Raw genomic sequence first — 22531 nt, 5'->3', positions numbered from 1 at the left:
CCAAAACACTGATTCAGTATAAATTTGCCACATGCTCTTAAAAGTAATTCTAGCAAAGAAATTCTTGGACTTCCTTCTCTACCAGACAAGAAAACTCAACCTCATTTATCATCTGCTCTGTGCTAGTCTCTTCTTGAGCTTTTCTGTACTTATTTTAGAATTCGACAGAAGCAGAAAGAAGGTGGTACATATTCTCCTCGGGATGCAGAAATTATTGACACTAAATTCAAGCTGGATCAACTCATCACAGTGGCAGATCTGGAACTGAAGGATGAGAGATTAACGCGGTGAGCAAATTCCCGGGTGAACAGTGGTCCAGAGGGTCTGGAGTCATGACCCTATTGTGACCTAAGCTTGTTGGAAGTGTTTGTGGGGCTCCTGTTTACATAGGTCACAGGGATCTTCTTTCAAAGGGTGACCTCCATCTTCTACACCCTTCCTACTAGTCTTCAGAGAACCACTTAATCTTCCTATACTTTGAGTTTAATATGAACATCGAACTTGAATGCTCAACCAAGTTTCCAGTTTGTTTCTGATACACATTTTTTGTACCTTGAAATGTTTGGGTGATGTTTGAATCATTGATGTGATGAGTTTTTTACATCCTACTTTCTAGGTGTTTAAATCACAACTCTAAGTTTATAACTCCTTGGTATTGTCTATATCATTTTTATGAAGCTCTTTATCATTCCTATGTTAGTATCTAATTACATTGAAGGTATAAATTGTGTATTGGCATTTTAATTACCTAGTATTTAAAAAATAAGTTCTAGATAAAAGTTATCTTTTAAAGGAAAAGTAAAACATGTGTATAACTAAATATGTATTGTTGGTATTTATTATAATAGTGAATACTTACTAGTAAGGAATAATTTTAAATAGTTTGAAAATTTTAGAATGTTGACACATTTGAAAATGTTTGTCTCAAGATAGCTAAAATTTTTAAGTAAGTTAAAGATATAATATTTGTGATGTTTCTAAGCTTAAGCACTTTGTTATGAAATGATTGCACAACCTGTTAAACTTTTTAAAATTAACTGAAAATATATCAAACAGTTTTTGAGTTCATAGTTTTTATTTACCAGAGTTTTAATTTAGCAGATAGTTTTGCTTTGCAAGTATATTTGCTGTTTGGCAAAAATTTTGAATGTCCTTTTTTGGAAATATCTTCTAAGAATCAAGTTCCTTCTAACTAAACTAAAAAGAAGTTACTCGATTTTAGGAATAAATTATAAGAATTTGTTTTGTATAAAAATTTATGTTTGCACATTTATTGTTTGTTTTAGTTCTAATGTCTTGTTTTTATGCAAAATGGATAGTGTTCCAAAGACTGTATCTACAGTAGTTGTATATTAACCATGACAAACTTTCTACAAAAGAAATGTTTGAAGAGCATCCTACTGAGTGAAGTTAATTAGGAGAAATGGAACAGATAAGGAATGAATTCTCTCATAAATAGGATTTAATAAAACATAGTAGGGAAATATCAAGTGCCCCAAAGCAAAAGAAACTGAGAACTCATCTTTTGTGAGACTCTTACTACAGAATGTTGGGGACTCTTGAGGGGAGGCACTGGAACAATGGTTGAAGAACACAGACAATGGAGGAGGTTGTAGTGCTGGATGTACACAAGAAATCCTAACACTAACAGTATAGTAAACCACAGTTCATAAAATAAAACTAAAACAAATAAACAAAATAAGGCAAAAGAATGTTGGGCTGGAGAAATAGTACAGCAGAGAGAATGTTGTCTTACACCCGGAAGACCCAATTCAATCCTTGGCATATTGTAAGGTTTCTGGAGAATCACCCCAAATGATCTCTGAGCACAGCCAGGTGTGACCCATAAACAAAAACAAAAAGAACAATGTTATGTGTCAAAGATCAGTCAGTTGATATCCAGGGTAATCTGCCCAAATGAAACTGCTATAGGTCAAATAAGGATTTATTCCTGTGAGGTTATGTCTCAGCTCTAGAAAGACCATAGTGTAAAAATAGAAAAAACTTTTTCTTCTTTCTGCTATGGGGCTTCCAAATTTCAGTAGTGATCTCCCACTTTCTATTTTGTACTCGGCTTCTCAATGATTCTCAGTTGGGTTCCTAGTCTCTTCTACAAAGTGTACCAACTGTAATGCTTCCCATCTCAATTCAATTCTAATTTTTAAGCAATTGAATCTACTCATGCTATAATGTGAATGATATGCTTTAAAATACTTCAAAAGGGAGCCGGCGAGGTGGTGCTAGAGGTAAGGTGTCTGCCTTGCAAGCGCTAGCCAAGGATCAGGACCGCGGTTCGATCCCCCGGCGTCCCATATGGTCCCCCCAAGCCAGGGGCAATTTCTGAGCCTTAGCCAGGAGTAAACCCTGAGCATCAAATGTGTGTGGCCCAAAAAAACAAAACAAAACAAAAAAAAAACAATAAAATACTTTAAAAGCATTTTTGAAAGGCTGAATTGGTAGGACATTTGCCTTGCATGCAGCTGATCTGGTTCAATCCCTAGCATCCTATATAGTCACTAGGAGTGATTTATGAGCTTAGGGCCAGGAGTAACTCCTGAACACCTCCAGGTGTGGCCCAGGAATCAACCAACCAAAACAAAACAAAACAAAACAAAAATTCTTTGAAAAAAACAATACTGATTAATTCTTCACAAGTTCTCATAAGTAGATCTTTAGGAGAAAAAATGCATACAAAAATGAAAAATGTACAACTATGCCTAGAAAGTATTCTTTAAGAACTGTTTTTTTTACTACTTGCCTCAAGGACTGCTTTGTTTCATTTAACTCCTTACTTTTAGAACTTCATGTCAATTTACATCACTTTATTGGTAAAAGAATGAGTAAATGTTTTTCATCTGTATTCAAAATAATTTTTGTTTTTTTCCACATTGAAAATTTGTGCCTATTTTTTTCTAGGAAGTGAAAAGTGTGGCATGTATCTTCCAGATTTTTAATACTCAGTTATTTGCTATTATTCCAGTAGTTGTCACTGAAAAATATTCTTTTTTCTTTTTTTAAATTATGAGAGCAAAGATGCAAAGAAAGAGGACAAGGTAAAGTTACAGTGGAAGGACAATCACCCATAACATAATTCTCAGGAAAAGTCCCCTTGCTAATATCTTAACTTTGAACTTTCAGCCAAAGAACATTAAGATAAATAAAACAAAATTCATGTACAATTACTTTGTCCCTCAAGTCCCCAGATTGTAACACATTATAATATTTCTTAACAGCACACAAGGCAATCTAAAGCCATAAAACTTACGTAACTCCTTAAACATTAGAGGCATAGTATTTTTTACATTTCCATGTACATGCATATTAGCTTAAGTTAACCTCAAATTTTAAGTGGGTTTTTTTTTAAGGATTAGAGTCAAAGAGTAAAAACGGTGTTAGAGTGGCAATTGTTGTTTGCATAGGCCCACCAAAATATGAGGGGCATGGAAAGGAATAACCTTGGCCTAAATGCAAAGAGACCCGACCCCTGAAGTTTCCTGGCATAAGACCAAATCTAGGCTCCAGGCAAGCTAGATCGTCCAATCCAAGACATTGTCTGTAGTGCCAACACACTTTTATTTTTCACACAGTCTCTGTTGTTGGTATCATGTTTCTGTATTAAAGATCCTGGAATCTGCATATCCTACATTGAAGTCAGGATGTGGAGCATCCTCTAGTTTCACCTCACCATTAAAGGGCAATGCAGGGAGCCCTGTCCTGTAAGCAGGTCATTGTTGTTGTTAAGGCTTCTCAGTGTTAAGAGAAGTCACTTTTGAGCAGGTCGATGTCTGAGCAGTGGTAGGGTCTTCCGTGGTAGAGGATTGCTTCCAGGTGATGTTATAGAGAAAAATATTCTTGTTTGTAAACCCAGTGACCTATAGAATTATCTCTGAAATTGATTAAATTATCAAATAATTCAAATTTTAACTCATTTCATTACAGAGATTTCTCTACTATTTATTCAAGGCTTTCTATGTAAATAAAGTTCCTAATACAATATGCTAGGCTTGGTAAAATGATAATCAGTGGGTCTAAAATGATTCATGAGCATAAATACATGGGGTAATCCTTCAATGCAACTCTAAAACTCTTCACCTGTTTTTTGTTTGTTTGTTTGTTTGTTTGTTTGTGGGCACACCCAGTGAGGCTCAGGGGTTTCTCCTAGCTATGTGCTCAGAAATCGCTCCTGGCCTGGGGGACCATATGGGACGCTGGGGGATCGAACTGCAGTCCGTCCTAGGCTAGCGCACACTAGGTAGACACCATACCACTTGCCTGTCTTCACCTGTTTATAAATTCTGGAAGATCTTAATATATCCATGACTACACAGATTTTGTGAGGGTAGACATAGAGATGGATGGTGGTGTTTGGGAATAAAGGAGCAAGAGTTTGAATTAGCTTCAAAATTGTTGAGTAACATGTCATATGTCTTTGTTTCACAGCAAGAAATTTTGATTATTTCCTTTAAATCTGCCCTGTTCACATATGCTCTTTGTACTTAAGGCTTAAACATGTTCTTTTTCTTCCAAACTGTCTACTTTCTTCATGCTACATCAGACTCTGAATTTTTCTCAATGCTATACATCTTTATATGGCCATAAAAGAGCCTGGAGTAGCCAGAATTGCCTCAGATTAAGGCCAGGTGTGGACCCAAAACAAACAAAAGATTGCTGAGAATGATAACTGTAGCATTTCCCTGTGCATATTTTAGACTCGAGTTAAGCAAAGACTGTTGCTTAGGAAGAATATTGAATATATTGGACTTATCTTTTTCTTTTCACCAACTTAGTATATGAGCCTTCTAAACTTTCTGAGTGGTCTTTCCTTAGAGACTACTGTAACAAGGTTTCTAGGATGATAAAATGGTGATTAGTATAATCTCTGTGACTCTCTGAACTATTTTTAACTAATTTAATTTCAGCAAGACCATCATCCCATGAAAATGATACACAAAATTAAGTAAACCATATTTTTAGTGTCTGAATTTTCAGAAGGATACTATTTTATATTTTTAAGTTTTTTAACTATCACTTTTTAATCCAGTAATATATCAAAAAAGTTTTATTTCTTTTGCCACTAAATTGGGGGGGGGAGGGAAATTAAATCACAGTAATTAACGTTATGGATATTTTGACTTGAGATTTATTTTCTTCTGAAGTCGTATATTATTCCTTTCTAATTATCACTAAGTTAAAGGCATTATTTGGTTGGTGCATTAATTTGATGACTTAGGTCAATTCAGAACTAAAAATTCCAACAAAAGAAAGTAAATGCTATTTTAACAGTACCTTTTTGCATACTTATGTCTTAGAAAAAACATTTAAAATAATAATACGAGGGTTCAGAGAGATAGTACAATGGGTAAGGAATTTGTTTTTCACATGGCTGATCCACGTTTAATATCCAGTCAAATAATCCCTGAACCAGACAGGAGTGATTCCTGAGCACAGATCAAGTAGCCATGAACACTGAACCCTGAGCACGGACAGTATAGGGCCCTTAGCATAGTTGTGTGTGGCAAAATAAAAAAAAAGATATTATGAGTCTAATTCATAAATCAGAAAGTATTTTTATATTTTTGTTATTTATAATGTCTGCAAAATTTTAAACTTTTTCTACAGGGTTTTCTAACAGAATAATTGCTTTGTGTATAATTAGTTATTCTGTATTAAAATTTGCATATAATAGTTTCTGTTCACTAATGTTTTGTGGATAAGATTAAAGTATTATTCCAATTTCACAGATTAAAAAATAAACATACTCAGAGAAGTAGAATAGGTTTCTAAAATTGTTAATCTAGTAAATACAATCGTGATGCTACTCCAGAATTATTGAATTCTAAAGTATTAAGATATAGCCTTTTGTATGTGTATTGATTTGAGGGGTACATGAATGTATGTATATGTTTTATACTGAATATTATTAGATAAAATCAATATAAAAGTATTTAAATACACAGTGATCAATGTTATCCTTTATCAAGTAGTTTTCTAGACAGAATAATGTAAGGATAGAGTCCTCATTTTCTGGAGAAATGGGGCAAAGGGTGATGAGATTTTAAGGTAGGTGCAAGCTTGTAGAAAATGGAAAATCTCTAGTAGTGTAATACTTACCAGTCTTTTAATAAGAATGTGTATAAAATTTGACTTATATATGAAACCGTGTAGTTTACATTTTAGTATCAACAGTTCGCTGATAGATTCTGGTCATTCATTTTCCTTTTTTGTAAGCACTTTTAGTAAACAGTAGCAAATTTAGTGAACTTAGAAATGTACTGAAGAAGAATAAAACAAGTGACTTAATATTCATGTTCTTAGAGTAACAAGGAAAAAATGGCATGTTATGTTTGTATACTAAATAAATAATGAATCTTTACTTCCAGATATTCCTCCTTTTTCTTTAGACGCAAGGAGATTTTTGTCATCCAGTAAGTTACTGTGGTGAAATAGGTTCTGCTGTGACTTTTTAAAATTTTGTCAGGTGGTGTGCTCTATATATTTCAATACATGATGCTGAAAGCTTTGCTGTTTAATGTGTTTTTCCAACGCCAAAAGACAGAAAGCAAACTCCTATGCTTTCTATTTACACTGTGTCCTAATACTGCATGGTAATGATATGGTAAATTAATCTTACCAAAATGCACATTGACTCCTAATGTGCATGTCCTGAGAATTTGCTGTGTTCTCCTGCTGTGTTAGCTTTCCTAGTAAAATAAGTGTTCACCTGAACTTCTTAATATTCTTGCCTTATTATTACCAGGATACATCTGACAGGTGAAGGTCATACAAGCTCATGTCAACTGCTGTGGCTAGTAAATCCACATGACCCCAGATGATAACATTTTCTTTCTCCCATCAAAAATTCCTTGTTTTGCCCTCACAAGGGAGAGCCCATCATGTGTGTGTGTTTTCAGGCACTCTACTGATTTTAGAAAAGTCCATTGTTTCTAGATCTACAACAAACTCTTTCCACATTATAAGCAGAAATTATGACAACATTAGCAAGGAAACCAGAACTCATCTAAATGCCAAAGATAACATTATTTCTTCATATAAAGAAAAATAAAAATACATGTAGATAAGAACATTATTTTCTTCATATGGATAAATCAGAGGGTAAACTGTGTATCATTTGAGGATCAGTCTCTGAAGTTTCTACTTAGTGGTATAGTGATTATCATTCAGTATGATTAAAACAGAGACTGGTAGATCTATTTTATTGTGATAAATTTTAACATTTGGAGTCATAGATCATTTTGGTGGACTTCATTTTAACTAATTAATAAATTGTTAATTTCAAAATTAAAATAGTTTTATGAAGACTTTTTTAAATTTATATGTATATTTGGGAGAGGGGAACAACACCCAGAGGTGCTCAGGGGCTATTCCTGGCATTGCACTTAGGAATTACTCCTAGAGTTATTCAGAAGATCATATGGGATGCTGGGAATTGAACCCTGGTTGGTAGCGTCCAAGGCAAATGCCCTACCTACCTGTTCTGCTATCACTCTAATCTTTGCAGACATTATTTTTAGCTAGTTAGATTAATCAAATTCAAACATTTGGTCAAAATAAGTCTATTGATCAAAATATTTAAGTGATTACATCAAACATAAAATATTCATTTACAATCAGTACTCAAAGCATTCCAGACACAAATGGTTGAGGATTGCAACTCCACTGAATGTCTTTCTTTGTCTTCATTAGGCAGCATCCTTTTGCTTTTCTCACTTCTTTCTTATTTTTCTAATGCCATTAGTACCACAGAGAAGAATGTTTTTATTTCTATAGAACGTTCCTCTCCTCTCATTTGTCACAGACTTTTCTTTCTTAAAATCAGTGAGTTGTGTCTGGCTTAGATCAACAAGGCTCAGTTCATTAAGTTCATTAGAATCTTTTTGATGATCTCTCCTTAAATCTTTTTCCAAATCTTAGTTTCTAGAATTTCCTCTTAACCCCATAAGAGAGAAAGTATCTGCTTAGTGCTTCTTTTTAGATGGTAGAATGTCTTCCCTGTCGTGTCTTCATTATCTTCACCAAGGACCTTTTTCCAGTGGTTTCCATCACAGTAACCACCTCTTCATCCTCTCCACTGCTCCTACCCCCAATTGCCCCAGAGACAGCATAGGCTCAGAGTTTTAATTCAGATGCATGGCTGGCAAAGCAGAATATCTGTCAAGAATATTTGCTAATGTGTTAATGTGGAGAAGCTTAATGATGAAGAAAAATGCAACTTCCGTCACATAAGAAATATCACAGCTTTGGCTTGAACAAGAATGTAGCTTCCCAGAGCTTTCTAAAAGTACTGATCACTTTAGTTGAGTCAAAGAATTATCAATTGAGCATCAGTTGCCAATCCAGCAGTTTGCATGTACTTTAAGGAGTAGAAAGACTGGGATATCAAAGAGAGTCTTAATCTCAGAAGAGTTGTTATTCCAAAGAGTAAAGCTCCTATGCCTATTTGATCTTTTAGATATGAGAATAAAGTATTCAGTTAGCACATACTTATTTCCATTCTGATTACATAAAAAATTCATACTCATATTCAGATATATTTCTCATATAAATGAAGCTTTATATTCTGCTATCTTGATGCCAGTCATTGGTTAAGACAAAAATTTTGATTAATATTGAGGTTCACATAAAATTTACTATTTCTTTGGTAAAAGAATGAAGATCTGAATTGGATATATTCTTAAATAACACAAATGAGAGTTATATACAAGAACAAAATTAAGATCTTTTTCAAAGTATATTTAAATATTTTATGAGTATTTAGAATAAGTAATTTAATATTATAGAAGCAAATATAAGATGGAGTTACTAATAACTTGATATAAAAAGGTAAGTTAAAGCTCATTCATCATTTTTAAAACTTGAAAAGATTAATTTATTTACTTTATCACAGATTCTTCACATACTTAATAGCTAAATATAAAACAAATTTTTTGCATCTAGAAATACAAATTTGCATCTTTAACATAAAGATTATATAATTTGAAGTTCTTTTTTCAACCTATCTTAAATGACTAAAGGGAAGAGGGTCAGTATCTCAGTTGGTCCTGTGCTATTGAATGCTGATTGAAGCTGCACATCTATTGGCTTCCATTTATGGCTTTTTGCTAGGGCTATATTTTAATTCCCTATTGATTTCAACTAATTGACCTTGAGAGAAAGCTGAGTCTCTGTGACAATATGGTCTTCAATCACCACTGCCAACATAAATAAATGGATCCTCTCTGGTTATATCAAGAGTAATCTGAGTGGAATTTAAGTTTTTGATAGATTTCTAAAAAATGAGTCCAGACATGAAATAATAGCCTTTTGAGCAAAGGGCTTTAAGACAGGCTAGATTTATGTAATAAAAAGCATTACACTTTTCTATTAGAAAGTGATCTGTCTTTCTATTGAAATCTAGAGAGTTCCAAATTGGTTTATACACTAATGAACTGAATTTAATTTGATAGTCACCTTCCTTTATTTGAAATGAAGTGAATTAAAAAATAACAATAGTCTAAAATTCTTTCCATTGAGTATATTTTTTATTTTTAAATATTAATATCTCAATATTTTTAAATGTTAACATATTAACATAATTTTATATTTATATTAACATAATAGTTTTTAAAAACTATTAACATCCTCTATTTGTCTCTTCATTTCTGTAGATCATTTGTTTGAAAATCTCCACTGCTGAAATTATATTGATGCCTTCTATAAACATTAATTTCTTGTTTCTCTCTCTCTTTTTTTTTTTTTTTTTGGACCACATTTGACTGTGCTCAGGGGTTCCTTCTGGTTCTTCGTTAGAAATCACTCCTGGCAGTCTTGGGGGACCATATGGGATTCCAGGTCTATCCGGAATCAGCAACATGCAAGACAAACTCCCTACCACTGTGCTATTGCTTCAGCCCCATAAACATTAATTTCTAAGAGGTTATTTAAAAAAAATAAAAGCATTTTTCCTTTTAATAATCTCATTAGTAATGCTAATTAGTTTTCCTCATACTATATTCCACTTTCTTTTTAATTCCATGTGCTACTTGTTCAAATTACTAATTTTCTATATTTAAAATAAAACTCGATTCTCTAAGAGTTGAGAGTTGCAGTATAGGGAAGGATCCTAGGAACTGTGGTGGAGAACTATACTCATTTCAGTCCTGACTGTGGCCTGAAAACTTTGTACTCCTAAAACAACCTTGTAAACCAAAGTTACACCATTAACTAAATATGTAATATTAATCATAAGACTAGGTAAATATTATAATTTAAATAGTAAATTAGACTTAAAAGAAAAATAGATACAATATGAGGGCAATAATCAAAACAATGATGTAGATAAACAAAAAAAGAAAACTTTTATTTGTTTGTTTGTTTTGGGGGCCACTCCCAGGATGCTCAGGGGTTACTCCTGGTTCAGGCTCAAGAATTACTCCTGGCAGGCTTGAGGATCATGGAGATTGAATCAGGGTTACCACTTTGCAAAGCAAACATACTACTCGCTGTGCTATTGCTCTGGCCCCAACATCTATTTTTATTTAAAGTAAGTAGTAAGACAAGGAAGAATAATTTTATTTAAAATAATTATGCCATTTTTAAATTTATCTAAGTTATCCAGGTAAATATATGAACATTTCATTCACACAATTGGACATAACATAGGCTTGAGAGTGTTATATACAAATTAAACTACTAGAAGCAAGATAGATAAATAGGTGAAGAACATAGAAATTCAGTGATTTGGGTTTAGTTCATCAAAAAAGTATGACAAATGAAAAAAAAAATTCTAGCAGATCCTATTTCTCTTTTTAAACATATATTTTCTAAGTTTACTTGTTAAGAGCAATTTTATTATTTTTATTTCCTAATAAAATTTCTAATATTATGTGCTTCTAATATTAGATCATTTTAATGACCTTGTTTATATACATATACTGTATATATACTGTATATATATCATATGTATATGATAAATGCATTCAACATCAGGGATGTCTGATTAGAACTGCCTAAGAATTCTTAATTGATTTGCAGTTTAGTATAAAATGTATTCATAATTATAACACTTATATTTAACTTATCATGTATTTTAGTGTAAATTCACCCACAGCAGTATATTTAACAATGATTTACTCATTGTATTGCATGAATAGATTATGAGAGAATTATACTAAATCAACTGTTCGTTCTGCCCTGCTTTGAAGTGAATCTCAACCCATAATACATGCACTTGGCAGTACTATAGATAAGATGAAACATGATTAGGCTTAGCAATTTGCTTTTACAAAAAGAATTTTTTTTGTAATAAAACAGGTTAAATTCATTGAGTAGTTAACATTTGAATCAGCTATTACAAATTAGTACATTTAGTATAGAGTGTGTGAAGGGGGTAAAGGTTCAGTAGACTAATGAGTAAAATATGATTTTTTTAATAATTCCACATAGTTAAATGAGAACTTTTTTTGTTTGTTTTTGTTTTTGAGCCACACCTGGTAACGCTTAGGGATTACACCTGGCTATGTGCTCAAAAATTGCACCTGGCTCAGGGATGCCAGCGATCAAGCCCAGGTCCATCCCAAGTCAGCCACGTGCAAGGCAAAAGCCCTACCACTGTTCTATCACTCTGGCCTCTCAATGAGAACTTTTAACTAGTAATGTCATAGAGACTAGTTTAGGACCTTGAAACTAAAAACTAGAAAATCAAAAGTTCTAGTTTTAATAATGATCATTATTTTTTTTGTTTTTTTTTGTTTTGTTTTTGTTTTGTTTTGTTTTGTTTTGGGGGGGTCACACCCGGCAATGCTCAGGGGTTACTCCTGGCTGCTCAGAAATAGCTCCTGGCAGGCACGGGGGACCATATGGGACACCGGGATTCAAACCAACCACCTTTGGTCCTGGATCGGCTGCTTGCAAGGCAAACGCCTCTGTGCTATCTCTCCGGGCCCAATGATCATTATTAACACAAGTACCTGGTTAGGAAAAATAAGAAATCTTCCTGTTGTAAAATGATTCACTTTTTGATACATTTTTGAATATTACTTCATAAATAAAAATATTTTTCTTCATATTAACATCAATTGTAGAACATCATGAGTAGAAGAATTCTGAATTATATGAAACAAATTAGAAATAGTGATTTTAATACTAGTGACAGTAACTAGCACTTACATATTGCTTCCAAGTCAGGAACTTTTCCAGGCAAATTATATATGGGAGCTTTATTTGCATATATTAGCCATGCTTCCCAAATAAAAAACTGAAGCACAGAAGTATTAAGTAGCTTGTTCAAGACAATGTTTCTATTCATTGTACAAGCAGGTATTTCAATTAATTATGAGTGTTTATAATAAGAAAAAAAAGAAAAAGATAACATTGATATGCACTGAAGCTCAATTGCTACTGTTTTGATTTACAGTAGCTTAGTGTAATTTTGGCAAAGGTTATTAGTATATTTAAAGAAATTCTTTGAAGGACAAATAAAGTAAGATTATAAAATAAAAACTCAGAGTTTATTACTAAAATTAATCGACTTAAAAATAAAATAACTTTTTATTATAATTTATAATTTAGATAAATATTGCGAGTGCAAAATGAGTAAGGTTGTGACTGTAATATTGCTCTGCTTTTTTCTTGCTTATCTATATTTTAATACTTTATACCTAATATCTCTTAGATATTTTATGGTCCCCTAATTAGTTTAATAATAATTAATTAAAAGAGAATAACACTACTTTAGGTTCTAAATATTCCATTAAGAAAAGATTTGATGACACCTCCTCATATAATCTGTGATTTTCTGGGAAAACTAAAAGAGGAAAGCCCATATTTTCTCAGTAGATGATGAGCCTGTCATTACATCGAGATAATTTTGCCAATTATCTAAATGCCATTTACTAAATGAATAATTTTTTCAATTTGTGCGTATCTTCCCCATGTGACTCAAAAATCTCTATTCAGTGTTGTAGCTGGACACTCACTTATTCTTGCTAATTCAGTATCTTAATCATTTGTAATGTAAGGTTTCTTTCCTTCCTGTTTTTTGCCTAAGGTGCTTTTTTCCAGCAGGGAATAATTTCTGTTGCCTCCATGCCTCCTGCGTCTCTTGCAGTGATCAAAGCCTTGTCTCTAACTCAGGAAGGGTCTCCTATCCTTATATCAGAGATTCTTCTGATTCAGTAGCTCATCAACCATTTTCATCTAGTTCCTTATAATTTTTCTATCACCTTTTAAGACCACTTTACAGTGTTTAGGAAGCCCCAAACACATGTCCCAAGACAGAATTTGCAAATTGCTTAGTCTGCAGCTTCCCACCACGAGGCGATGTTTGGTTATAGGATGATCTGTCAGTTCACACCCTGAGCCATCACTTGAAAACATCTGTGCATGAACCAGTGACTGTCATTTTTGTCATATTTGCTCATATTTTTTTTATCAATTCCAGTATTGAAATAAAATATTTCTTTTGATTTAAATTTATTTAAATTTACTTTCTTTGTTTCTGTTTTCTTATTTGTGTCATTTTCTTATTTTTATCTTGTTTTCTTTCATCATCCTTTACTCAAAGCCACTTCATCCAACAGGTCTTATTCACAAAGGAATATAATAATAGCAACAATATTCAAGACCATGTTAAAAAAAATACCTTATTTTCATGTCATTTTATTATACTTTGTGCTTTTGTGGATTTTGCAGTGCAGTTTGTTTTGCATGATAAAGGTGTTCTTAATGATATGCATATCTCTAATTATGTGTGTTTTAAAGTGTACTTAGCTGTTTACCATTATTTTGAGATGTTTTTCAGCATGTAAATGAGCATGACAAATGAATAGTAAAAAGATATTTCTAAAGTAATTAAAGTGATTATAATTTTATTATGGTTATATATTCTTCAAATATGAAGCAGCATATAGGCAATGTGATTTTATATTTTGAAGATTCTTTTCCAGGTTTAGTACTTTCTATGGACAAATAAAATATTTTAGTTCATATTTACTGGACTATTAACTACTACATAATATATTAAAATGGTTTTTAATATTATATCCCATTTTAACTCTCTCAAAAACTTAACTTTTAGAAATATTAGTTTCCTAATTTTAAGGAAAATTAAATTATTTTATCCCAATAATAATATTTTAATTAAATATAACTAAAACAGTTACCACATAAGAAATTTATATTATTTACTTATTTATTTATTTATTTATTTATTTATTTATTTATTTATTTTTGGGGGATTTAATCTAGATCTCTTTCCGAAATATTTGTCCCTCCACTCAAAATATATTTAACACAATCTCTGTTGCAGGTTACTTAGTTATAGAAAATCTATCAAGTAAGTGAATAAATATCTTTGTCTTTGAATATAACTTTTAGACTCATCCATTCAATGAATCTTTATGTATGGTTCCTTTGTATATATATGTGTACATATATATACATATATATGGTTAGAAAAACCTCCAAGCTGGATATAAATCATAAAAGCATGACTAATTGCATGGTAACTGGAGAAATGCTTTCTCTCTCTCTGGGGTGAAGCATGCATGTCTGTATTTTAGCTTGGGAAGTAATACAGGGATATTTAAACTCCTTGGGGTTTAAAACCATGTCATTATGAGAATGAGGTCACTGCAATATTTTATATCTTCTAAAACCTTGTAATGTATAAAATGTTTTCTGTATGACAGAGAGGTATTAGTTACTTTGAGATTCATTGATAACTTTATGCCCTTGAATTTACTTGAAAAACTCTTCATTAAAATGTGCAATAATTTCTTTAAAGTCACTTTAAAAATGAAAGAAAGCTGGTCTGATGAAAGCCAATGAATGCAGAGGACAAAGGCTACTTTTCTTCTATGATGGAGTAACTTGAAAGGGCTGCGTGACTTCATGGATTTTCACTTGTCTGTTGTTCTTAAACATGTAAAACTGTCTAGTCCTTATCTGGGGCACCAGGAAAGAAATTCATCTTACATGATTCCAATTTGCCCCCTTTGTCTTTTCTTGGAGGCCCATAAGCAAGAAGTCCTTCCTGCAGCATGTTGAGGAACTTTGCACAAACAACAACCTAAAGTTTCAAGAAGAATTTTCGGTATGTTCCTAGCAGTTGTCACAACATTGCCAGACCTCCAGTCTTCTTGTGTGTCACATTTCATGTTCATCTGAAGCCAGCCAGGCCATGCGGACTCTGGCCTTGATAATCAATACCCAATTACCAAGATGATTGTTTGGATAGTAATGTTATACCAGGCAGCGTTGGTACAACTGCAGCGTGATTACCCAGTATGATAGGAGAAGGATCTTCTTCAGACCTCAGCGGTCCTGCCAGTCTGTCCTGGCTTTGGCTGGACTCACATCTGGACTGAGAATCTAGAATGTAAACTAACTTTATATTAGGCCACAAATAAATGTCACTTTAAATTGCACTCCCTTTTTTCTTAGTTTTAAACATCCCATCGTTTAGATATGCTGCTAGTTTAGGTTAGAGGCATGGCATGGATGAACTTCAAAACAGAAACTGATAGATCCAGACAATGGGAAATTAATGTTCTACAATGATTTAATAAAAGGTTAAGGGACAGCTATATTTTATAAGACCTATTTTTTTAAGTTCCTGTGAACTAAATGCTCTGCCATATTATGGAGACTATGTCATGATAAGAGTTCTCACTATTTAAAAGTTAACTATAGTTGCTTTGTTTTTAGCATTTTATGTATTTCTAAACTTAATGTTTTTAATAATGGAAGATAAAGGAAACAGCTGAAAGTTATGTAAAATCTGTAAAACTCTTTTTACACTTGATTTTTTTTGTATTAGAAATACAGACATTTTTCAGCATCACACAAAATTTTATTAGTTCTTTTTTCTGAAGTTCCCAGTTTGTAAAATTATGTTTCAAACAGTAGTTTTCAAATAATTCACAATGATAATATTTAAGTGTCTCAGGAATAACAGCAAAATGTGAGATTAATAATACTTTGAATAGCTTTTTGGTTATGCTTTTTAAGATTATATTGGTCTAGAGTTTACAAAAGCCATAAGATTCTTAGCATTTAAACATCAGGAACTGTAATTTTCACAAGTAAAAGTTCAATAGAAACTTTTCAATAAAAATTTTATTAGAAATTAAATTTTCATGTATATTGAAAAAATATCTATTGATTTTTGACAATAATGGTTTAACAAATTTTGTTTGTAACCTATAATATATGTAAGGAAATTTAAAAAATAGCATATGTCTTAAATTATAAACATTAATGTTTATTTATTTTTTTGCTCTTTGGGCCACACCAAGTGACAATCAGGGGTTACTCTGAGTTATGTGCTCAGAAATCACTCCTGGTTTGTGGGACCATATGGGACGCCAAGGAAACGAACCTTGGTTTGTCCTAGGTTAGTGCCTGCAAGGCAAACTACCTACTGCTTATATCACCACTTTGGCCCCATAAACATTAATGTTTTAATAAAGAAATATGCATTTGATAAAATTTACAATTTGATAAAACTTACATATGACCATAAATATTTATAAACTCCTACTTTTATGAACTCGGTATTATATTTAGTACCTATCTAGATATCAACTTAGCATTAATGATTTTGTGACTTGGACAAAACATTTAAACTATCTGTGCCCTAATATCTTCATTTGGAAAATAACAGTATCTAATTTGTGGACTTCTAAATACTAAAATGACTGAAAACATGCAAAGCTCACAAAAGTTATTGGCACAGTATTAATTATTATGATGATCACCCCTACCAGAAAGAGGTTCATATTATGGAAAATTCAGACATATATCACAACTTTAACTGTAACAAAAAAGATAAACATCAAATAGTAAGGGTATGCATTGCATTTATAGCAGTAATAAAAGACATCAAAAAAGATCAATTTGATGGTGACCTTTTGGACAAGAGAAAATTTGACAAACAAATGAGACAAGGGTACTCCAGAGAGAAAGAGAGAGAGATTGAATACAAAAGCATAGGTGGAAACCAGCCTCACTCATCTCTGATTCCACTGAAATGTGAAATAGGAGAAAGAACTAAGGAGAGGGATGATGGTTAGGCCTTGCATAAGTAAGGCCACCCCGTGGGGAACATTACTGTCTACAATCAACATGGTAATTGAATATCAATTACCAAAGTGAAAACCATTTAAATCTATAAAAGGAAACTTCTAGGTGTTAAATAGATGTGTCCCATCTGAAGGGGATCTCCAACTCATTTTTCTTCCCTACTCAAACTATCTCTGTATCATTGGCTTTTTCAAATGTGCTGACGTATAATTCTCAAAAAATTACCCAAATTGTTCTAATATTAGTCATTTGGTTAAGAATATCTTGGCATTTTGTACCACAATGGTGCTCACTTGCTACTTCTGGCTCAGTGCTCAAAGGCCACTCCCAGTGGTACAAGAGTTTGAACTAAGGTCAGTTGCATGCAAAATATGCACCTTAAATCCTTGTACTATCTTTAAGAATTCCGGAGTCCCATTTGGTCCCCTGTGCCTGCCAGGAGCAATTTCTGAGCATGGAGCCAGGAGTAACCCCTGAACACTGCCAGGTGTGATCCAAAACCACAAAACAAAAACAAACAAACAAAACAAACAATAAGCACAAAATAATCTTTTTTTTCTTTTTTTTTTTTCTTCTCTTATCTAGTTTTTGTCGATTTCTTTGTTTCAGTGTAGATATTTAAGTAGTTGTCCACTTTTTTATTTATATATTTACTTTTTCTTTCTTCGTTTCTTCCTTTTTGTGCTCTGTCATGTTTTTTTTTTATCTCAAGACCATTGAATTATGTGGTGCATTATTGCTGCAGTGCTCACTGGATATCTTATTTGATACTTCTTTTTGAACTGTTGTGGTATTTCACCTTCTTTTTTCCCCTTCGTCTCTCAAACCGAGGACGAGAGCCTCTAGAAGGACTCTGCCCATTGTTGGCGTAGTTGATTTTTACCCCATTTTATTACTTTTCTCTTCCTCAAACAAAACCAAATAACTCGATCTAGTCCCGCCTCCCAATTAAAGGGAGAAGTAATGGAGGTACCATGACAAAACAGTTATAAGATCACTAAGTAATAAACTAGACACAGAGGGGGCCACTCAATCTAGAAGCCCCTGGGGTGAGGGTGGAGGATAGGGGAGGCAGGATGGGAACGGAGGTGGAGGGAGGACAATTTGGTGATGGGAATTACCCTGATTCAATGTTAACATGTACTTGGAATATTACTGTGAATGATATGTAAGCCACTATGATTAAAATAAAAATTATATTAAAAAAAGAATCAGGCTAAAAAAATTTTTAAGACTTTGGAGCCAGTACAGTGAATTTAAAATGCCAATACTATCCTCTCCTATAAATTATACCTACATACAATTGACAACCCTGTTTTTCTTATTGAAGAATAGGAGGGAGAATAAAAATGTTTAAATGGTGTTGAAAACCATTGTAAAACACACTTTTAGAACTTGATGTAGAATTTGGTAAACTTGACATTTCTACAATGAAAAACCATAAATGTACATTAGCAGTTCAATGAAAATATTAACATTTTATTTTACACCAACTTTTTCATTATAAGTGGATAGTATCATCATTTTTTACCCAAAAATGTCAGTAGTATAACTCCTTGGCCCTTAGTCTGTGTCTGATTAATCTTAAGCACACCTTTGTATTCAACTATCAGTTTCACAATGACTATTCAAAACAGAGTTGACCTTTAGCATCTTCTCAAACTGACCAAAATCCTACCAAATAAAAGCCATGAAATCAAGCTGCCTAAATAGAAAAATCACTGAGCTCTTGTCCTCTACTAAGTAGACATTAAAATATTAATAATATTTTTCATTCCTAATGAAATTATTAGTAAAGGATAGAAAAGTGTTATTCACATGTTTGACACATCTTTATTTTAAGACATTTCAAGGCAATGAAATTATCCTGGAGAGAACAGTTCAACTGTCCAATGTTCTTACAGATATTTATGGTGAAAATTTACATAAATTACTATTCATTTTATCTTGTTTCCTTAGTTAATAATCATTTATTGTAAAAGAGAAGAACTTAAAATAAATAATTATCTTTTATTATATGGTATTGTTAAGTTCTGAAAAAAGTCAACATTTTTTATGACTTTATTCCATAGGAATTACCAAAGCTGCTTCAAGATCTTTCTTCAACAGATGCTGATCTGCCATGGAACAGAGCAAAAAATCGCTTTCCAAACATAAAACCATGTAAGTGCACTAATAGTGTTACTGATTCTATAAAATAATCTTGAAAATAACCACAATGTCAATCACCATTTTTTTCTTTCTTACATTTTCTTACATATTACTTTAACTATGTTTTTAAAGTGCATTGTTTTGAACTTATTCACATGGTTCTATTATGCAGGCTCAAAAAACTTGAGACCTTTTCTTTTCTTAGCCTTTAATATAACTAAAGAATATATCTTTTGGCCATTTGTATTTCTTCAAATAAAAAGTGAAGAAATACAAATGACCAAATGACACATGAAAAAATGCTCCTCATCACAAATCATCAGGGAGATGCAAATCAAAACAACGATGAGGTAGCATCTCATGCCACAGAGACTGGCACATATCAAAAAGAACAAGAACAATCAGGGCTGGCAGGGATGTGGAGAGAAAGGAACACTTATTTACTGCTGGTGGGAATGCTGTCTAGTCCAGCCTTTATGGAAAACAAATTGGAGATTTCTCAAAAAACTGGAAATAGAGCTCTCATATGATTCAGCTATTCCACTCCTAGTGATATACCCTAGAAACACAAAAATACAATTCAAAAATTCCTTCCCACACCTATATTCATTGCAGTGCTATTTACAATAGCCAGACTCTGAAATGGCTAAAGAAACTGTGGTACATATACACATAGAATATTATGCAGCATCAGGGGAGATGAAATCATAAAATTTTTCTATATGTGGATGTAAATGGAATCTATTATGCTGAGTGAAATAAGTCAGAGAGAGAGAGATAGACACAGAATAGTTTCACTCACCTATGTATGGGTTTTAAGAAAAATGAAGGGCATTATTTATTGTAAGATACCCAGAGAATAGAAATGAGGTCCAGAAGGACTGGCTCACAATCTGAAGCTCACCACAAAGAGTGGTGAGTGCAATTAGGGAAATAACTACACTAACAACTATCATGACAGTCTTAATGAGTGAGAGAAGTAGAATACCTGTCTTGAACACAAGCAGGGGTTGGGAAGGAGGGAGAGGGGCATTGGTGGTGGGAATGTTGCATTGTTTATGTTGCTCTGTTTATGACTTAAACCCAGCTACGATCATGTTTGTAATCATGGTACTTAAAGATATATTTAAAAAGTAATAAAAATTATATCTACTCTAATATCTATCCTAACACTATCAGGAATGGTCCCTGGGTTAAAAGCCAGGAGTAATTCCTGAGCACTATTCAGGTATGGCTCAAAACAAAATTTTAAAGTGATATCTGAAACATTATAGCTAGTTTAAAAAGAACTATTTTTAACTGTCTAATTTTATAGTTGACATATATATATTTTTTTAATTTCATATGCCTTTTCAATACTATTTGGAAAAATTTCTTTCTTAAAAACTCCTGGGGCCGGAGAGATAGCATGAAGGTAAAGCGTTTGCCTTCCATGCAGAAGGTTGGTGGTTCAAATCCCAGCATCCCATTTGGTCCACTGTGCCTGTCGGGGGTGATTTCTGAGTGTGGAGCCAGGAGTGGCCCCTGAGCACTGCCAGGTGTGACCCCCCCAAAAAAAAACAAAACAAACAAACAAACAAACAAAAAATAACTAAACTCAGTCTATAAGGGCATGGATTTTGAAGAAAATGAAATCAAAGAAAATAAGGTAATAAAGTATAGATAAAAAGACAATTTTGGTGTCCTAGAACTAAAAAAGAACTAAGCCATGAATTAACAAATTAAGAAAACTTGATATAGAAGGTAGCACTCTAATAGATTCTGTTATTTCCGAGGAATTTGAATGGGATAAAAAATATAGTATTTTTCATCATCAAAAATTATATTGAACAAAACTAATCATAAGTAAATTGTTTTATAGTATTGTTATAGAAATCCTGTTCTTTCTACTTTAAATGTCTGTAGTATGATCTTTCTCAATGGCTCATTTTTTTTTTAGGAGAGCTAAATAGGATTGGGTAGATCATAAGTCAGAAACTTAGAAATGACCATGTATTTATTAAACATCTAGATTGCATGCTCCATGCTCCTTCAGGGATATTCTATAAAAATAAGTACCAGAATCTGGTTTCATATAGTAAGAAATATTAAATATGTGACTAAGGTCATTATTATAAATAAGTAAACATATTTGTATGAATTAAAAATAAAATGTGTTTAGCAACTTCCAAGGAACAAAGTTTGGTCAAATCTTTATATTAAATTTGTAAAAACTTGGTATATTAAATAGGTATTTTTATGTGGTTTTAATTTTGGTTTTTTTGGACCACACTCAGCTGTAATCAGGGCTTATTTCTTGCTCTGTACACAGGGAATCACACCTGGTCAGATTTGGGAGAACCATTTAGGATGCTGAGATTAGTCATATGTATAATAAAAGCCAAACATGTACTATCTCTCTGGCCCAGGACACTCTTTTTAGTCCAAGCCCAGTTGTATTCAGGGCTTATTCCTTACTCTGTATTCAGAGATCAAACTCAGGGTTAGCCATTTGCAAGTCAAAATCTTACTTGTTATACTATCTCTCTAGCCTCTTTAGTGTGATTTTTAATATAAAGATTAACACTTTTGGTCTTTTTTGTTTTGTTTTGTTTTGTTTTGTTTTGTTTTGTTTTTGGGCTACATCTGATAACGCTCAGTGGTTACTCCTAACTATGCGCTCAGAAATTGCTCCTAACTTGGGGGACCATATGGGATGCTGGGGGTGAGGGGGGGATGGTGGAAACCAGGTGTCCTGAGTCAGCCGCGAGCAAGGTAAATGCCCTACCACTGAGCTATCGTGCCAGACCCACTTTTGATCTTTTATTACTGAGATCTCAGTGCAGCATTACTTGGGTTTCTACAAAAAGCAAGAACACTCACTCTTTCCTTAAAATACAAAAAGAGAATAGTAGTTAATGGAGCTAAATAAACAAGTTTTAAAACCAAAAGAGCTGAGAAGTGTTATCATCCCCAATTCTTTATGGCTTCAGTTAAGGTCCAAAAAATAATTTTAGGAATGAAATAAATTACATGGTAAATAAAAGATGTTTTGAAATATTAGAATAAGTATTGAATGCATTATTTACATATTTTGGTAAAGGTAAATGCTTATTTGCCTCCTTGTTTATTTAATTACATAAGATTGACAGTAACTTTTAAAAAGATGTGTTGGGGCTGGAGCATGGAAGATGCTGGCCTTGCACACAGACAACCCAGGTTCTCTCTCCAGCACCACAGAGTTCAGCCAGGGCCCCACCAGGAGAGATCCCTGGGCACAGAGCCAGAAGTAAGCCCTAAACACCACCAGGCTTGAGTA

At 33.0% G+C, this 22531-nt stretch overlaps 1 protein-coding gene across 1 annotated transcript in view; it reads left to right on the top strand.

Annotated features, from left to right (window-relative positions):
* Positions 1-22531, top strand: part of PTPRQ (protein tyrosine phosphatase receptor type Q) — a 196462-nt gene that overhangs the window by 155837 nt on the left and 18094 nt on the right. Inside the window, 4 exon segments of the mRNA XM_049783346.1 lie at positions 159-287; positions 14306-14332; positions 15010-15091; positions 19155-19245. Coding sequence (XP_049639303.1) covers positions 159-287; positions 14306-14332; positions 15010-15091; positions 19155-19245 — 329 coding nt within the window.

This window comes from Suncus etruscus, chromosome 11, assembly GCF_024139225.1.
Source record: "Suncus etruscus isolate mSunEtr1 chromosome 11, mSunEtr1.pri.cur, whole genome shotgun sequence".
In the NCBI taxonomy this organism is placed as follows: Eukaryota; Metazoa; Chordata; class Mammalia; order Eulipotyphla; family Soricidae; genus Suncus; species Suncus etruscus.
The sequence above is the reverse complement of the archived record's forward strand: the minus strand, read 5'-3'. Positions and strand labels throughout refer to the sequence as shown.